Genomic DNA, 3959 nt, shown 5'->3' with positions numbered 1-3959 from the left:
TATATTTTTGGGAGACTAGTGCTTCATTTAACTAAACTGTGGTAATTGAAATTTATGTATATTATGTCTGTGCAAAATAAGAACTGCCTATATGTCATAAAACTAACGATACACGATTATATATTTTTCTTTTAACAGAAAAGGAAAATCTGTGTGTGTGTATTCTTTTGTGTTTATCCCTGCGTTTACTATTTCTTCTTTCCTTCCTGTTTATCTGAGCTAAGACCTTACCCATCCCTCTTAAGTTCTCACAAAAGCACATGACATGTGCGTTTTCTAATTAGATGGTAGATCACCACTCAGATATTTGTCTAACTATTCAACATTAAAAAAAATAGCAGGGGATTAAAAAATAAATAAGTAATTAGATGTCAGTTGTGTTTGGAATTACTCATTTGTATGTTTTTAGTCATTGGTATTCCTCTAACATCTTAGACTTTATGATTGCTGATCTTTTTTTTTTGAGACAGAGTCTCATTTTGTCACTGATAGTAGAATGCTATGGTGTCATAGCTCATAACAACCTCAAACTTTTGGGCTTGAGCAGTCCCCTTCAGTCTCCAAAGTTGCTGGGACTACAGGCACCTGCCACAATGCTGGCTGTCTTTAAAAAGAGATGGAGTCTCACTCTGGCTTGGACTGGTCTTGAACCTGTGAGCTCAGGCAATCTACCCACCTTGACCTCCCAGAGTGCTAGGAGTACAGGCATATGCCCAGCCTTCAATTGCTGATCTTGCTTTATTTTTGTTGTTTCCATTTTGAAGTTAAGATTATTTAAATACTTAATTAACTGAGCATTTTTTGAAGCAACACACATTCTGGAAAAAGTACAAATCCCAAGTATACATATGGTTCAGTAAATTATTCAATGAGTATATTTGTGTGATCAGCACCCAGATCAAAAAACAGAATATGGCTAGTACCTAAAAACTCCATTTCCCTTCCATCTGAGAAGCCCACTTTCCCGGAGGTTCTGCTGTCCTGATATCTGTAACTGTAGGTTATTTGTGTGAGTCTTTAAATGTGTGTCCCTTAATAGATCATCCATTTGCCTTGTTGTGTAATATTCCACGGTATGAATATACCATAATTTACTTATTTGGGTTATTTGCAGTTTAGGGCTGTTGAGAACAACATTGCTATGAAAATTCTTCTCCATGCCTGTCAGCGAGCCTAGGTGCTGTGCTCCCTTCTCTCGACTATATATTCCAGGAGGGAGAATGGTTGGTCTTATGCCTTTGTGGATGCGCTGGCCTTACTGTTAATAACATTGTTGTTCTTTTTCCCTTTTTATTTCAGAGCCCTTCCAGTGTTAGTGGATTCAGATGAGGTAAAATATGTTTTTGCTTATTTTGTTGGAGCCATGTTCACAAGGTGGAGATATATTTTAGAAAGAGACTCTGAAAGTTACTTTTTAAAATGATTATAAATTGAGAGATAGAAGGGCACTGTGAGTTGATTTGTGGGTAAAATTCTCATTTTAAACAAGAACGACATAAATGCTTATTGTTATGTACGAAGGAAGTGATTATTTTGATTTGTTAAAGTCTTGTATTTAAACAAGAGTTGAAAAGGTTTTAAGATGGCAATTTATCTAAGTTAATCTCTAATACTTCTAGATGTTTACTGGAATATTAAGTAAACTTTCTATCTTATTTTCATTTACTAAGCAATAAATTTGAATAGAAGATGTAGATGTAAAAAAATTTTTGAGAAAAAATATTAGTCATAGATTCTGGACATTGAATTGTGGCCCAAGGCAGGAAGAAGTCTGAAGTGTGAGAATTGACGGATGGATGTCTGAAACATAAGCTTATACAAAGGAACAGTAGAGAGAAATTAATGGTACTTAGTAGTAGTCTGTGCTGTGGCCAGAGAGCATGAGAGGAGGAGCCAGAGCTCTGTTCATCAAAAGATCATTTTTAGTGTCAGTGTGTGGATTTGACCGCAGTGGGATGGGAGTGTTTGAGAAGGCCTTGCTACAAAACAGTTAAACTTCCAAATTTATACTCCACAGAAAAACATACCACAGAATTAACTTTGATAGGGACATTTAAGGAATTTATTTAGTAAAAAATCCATTTATAACTTCAGAAATACATTGATTCAGTTAAGTGAGGGAAGTTCTTTGATAAGCTATGCCTCAGAAATCCATTTTAGCTCTGTTCCTGCTTCTGCTGAAGATTCTGAACCTGGAGTGTTTTCTAGCAGGAAGTTGAACTTTTCTGAACTTCTCAGCAAGATAACTAACTGTACATTATTAAAGAGTGCAGATTATGTGGTTTTTATTTTCTATATCTGATGTTTCCTAATGTTTGGGGAATATATTTAATTCCCCCAAATTGTGGCTATTGCAAAGATTAAATTGTGACTGTTGAAAGATTAGAACATTTTTGTTAGATTTCTGGAAGCAGCATCAGCATTTTGATAACCATCTTCTTCTTTTTTGTTCCCCTCAGGAAATCATGACCAGATCCGAAATGGCTGAAAAAATGTTCTCTTCAGAAAAGATAATGTGATTGTAACCCATGTAAATGAAACTAGCTAACCAGGAAGGCCTGTCCTTCATCAAGACTGACACTATGCTCTGATATAGCATAATGTTTTTCTTGGGTTATTTTGGAAATCTGTGTGTTAAACTGAAGGATTCAGCTGATAGGAGATTCTGCAACCCTTTTATAGTGACTCTTGAATGTCAGTTTAATGTCCATTAAATTGCCTGGATTTGAGAATAATCTTGGAAGAGTATTATGATAAAGTTAGCTGCACAAATGCCTCTGGGCTAATTGGTGGCAGGCATGTGGATTTGGGTTCCTTCTCTTTTCTTACATTTTTTTTTTTTTTAATAAACATACCAGCTATTTTTTCTGTGCACCTTTGTGATAGATGATGTGATTCTTCAGAAGCGTAGTATATCAGCGTCTCCGTGTATTGGGGGTACTAGGTGCAGTAATAATTTTCTTTGACTTTTACACTAAAATTATTTGATAATAAGTAAAACTTGGTTAATATTAGAATGTAATTATTTAGATGTAGAATTTTGTCTTTTTTTTTCTTCTGCGCAAAGCCCTTGCTTGTAAGTATTCCCATGCACACTACAAATCATGGAGTTCGGTTTTCTCTGAGCTCAGGGGAATCACAGTGCACAGAGGGAAGTGTTTTAGGTTTTTTTTTTTTTTGAGACAGAGTGTCACTCTCTTACTTAGGCTAAAATGCTATAGTGTCAGCCTAGCTCACAGCAACCTTAAACTCCAGGGTTCAATTGATCCTCCTATCTCAGCCTCCCAAGTAGCAGAGACTACAGGTCCTAGCCACAACATCCAGCTAATTTTTCTGTTTTTTAGTAGAGACAGGATTTTGTTCTTGCTCAGGCTGGTTTTGAACTCTGGAGCTCAAGGGATCCTCCAACCTTTCCTCCCAGAGTGCTAGAATTTTAGGCATGAGTCACTGTGCCTGGCCCAGAGAGAAGTCTTGAGGGTCAATTCGAAAGGTTTGCTCTGCCGTGTCCCCTCACTCAGGCACCACGTGTACATGTTCTGCTGCTGACTCTGCCGGGGCAGGTGATGGGCACCTGGCCACATGGCTTCCTAGAGCATTCCCAACCTGGCGAGCTGGGAGACTCCTTACCAATGATCTTGGGGGAAGTAGAATTATACCTTTTATATAATCTTGGCATGTTGCGTTTCATAATAAAAACATATATTTAACTGCAAGGTATATCACTGATAATCTTGTAATTAATTTCTTAACCTTCAACCATGTTTTATACCTATTTAGTTAGATTATATATTTGTAATGTGTACTTTGAAATCTTTTGTTTTAATGTCTTCTTTAAAAATATGGAATGTTGTACACTTGAAAGGCAATTGAACATAGTATCATGAAAATGTGAATGTTTTGCTGCTTCCATGACCAAAGATATAGGAATGATGGACACGTAGAATAGTAATTAAAGTTAG

General features: G+C 36.4%; 1 protein-coding gene across 1 annotated transcript in view; it reads left to right on the top strand.

Moving 5' to 3' along the window:
• TMEM87B (transmembrane protein 87B) overlaps positions 1 to 3260 on the top strand; it is a 67601-nt gene extending 64341 nt beyond the window's left edge. Inside the window, exons 15-16 of the mRNA XM_023518827.1 lie at positions 1213 to 1330; positions 2460 to 3260. Coding sequence (XP_023374595.1) covers positions 1213 to 1330; positions 2460 to 2519 — 178 coding nt within the window. The 3' untranslated portion in view covers positions 2520 to 3260. The remainder of the gene's footprint in view (positions 1 to 1212; positions 1331 to 2459) is intronic.
• Positions 3261 to 3959: the final 699 nt, after the last annotated feature.

Source organism: Otolemur garnettii, unplaced genomic scaffold, assembly GCF_000181295.1.
Source record: "Otolemur garnettii isolate 467f Iridium unplaced genomic scaffold, OtoGar3 scaffold00148, whole genome shotgun sequence".
Classification (NCBI taxonomy): domain Eukaryota; kingdom Metazoa; phylum Chordata; class Mammalia; order Primates; family Galagidae; genus Otolemur; species Otolemur garnettii.
Note: the sequence above shows the minus strand (reverse complement) of the source record. Positions and strands in the feature narration are given on the sequence as shown.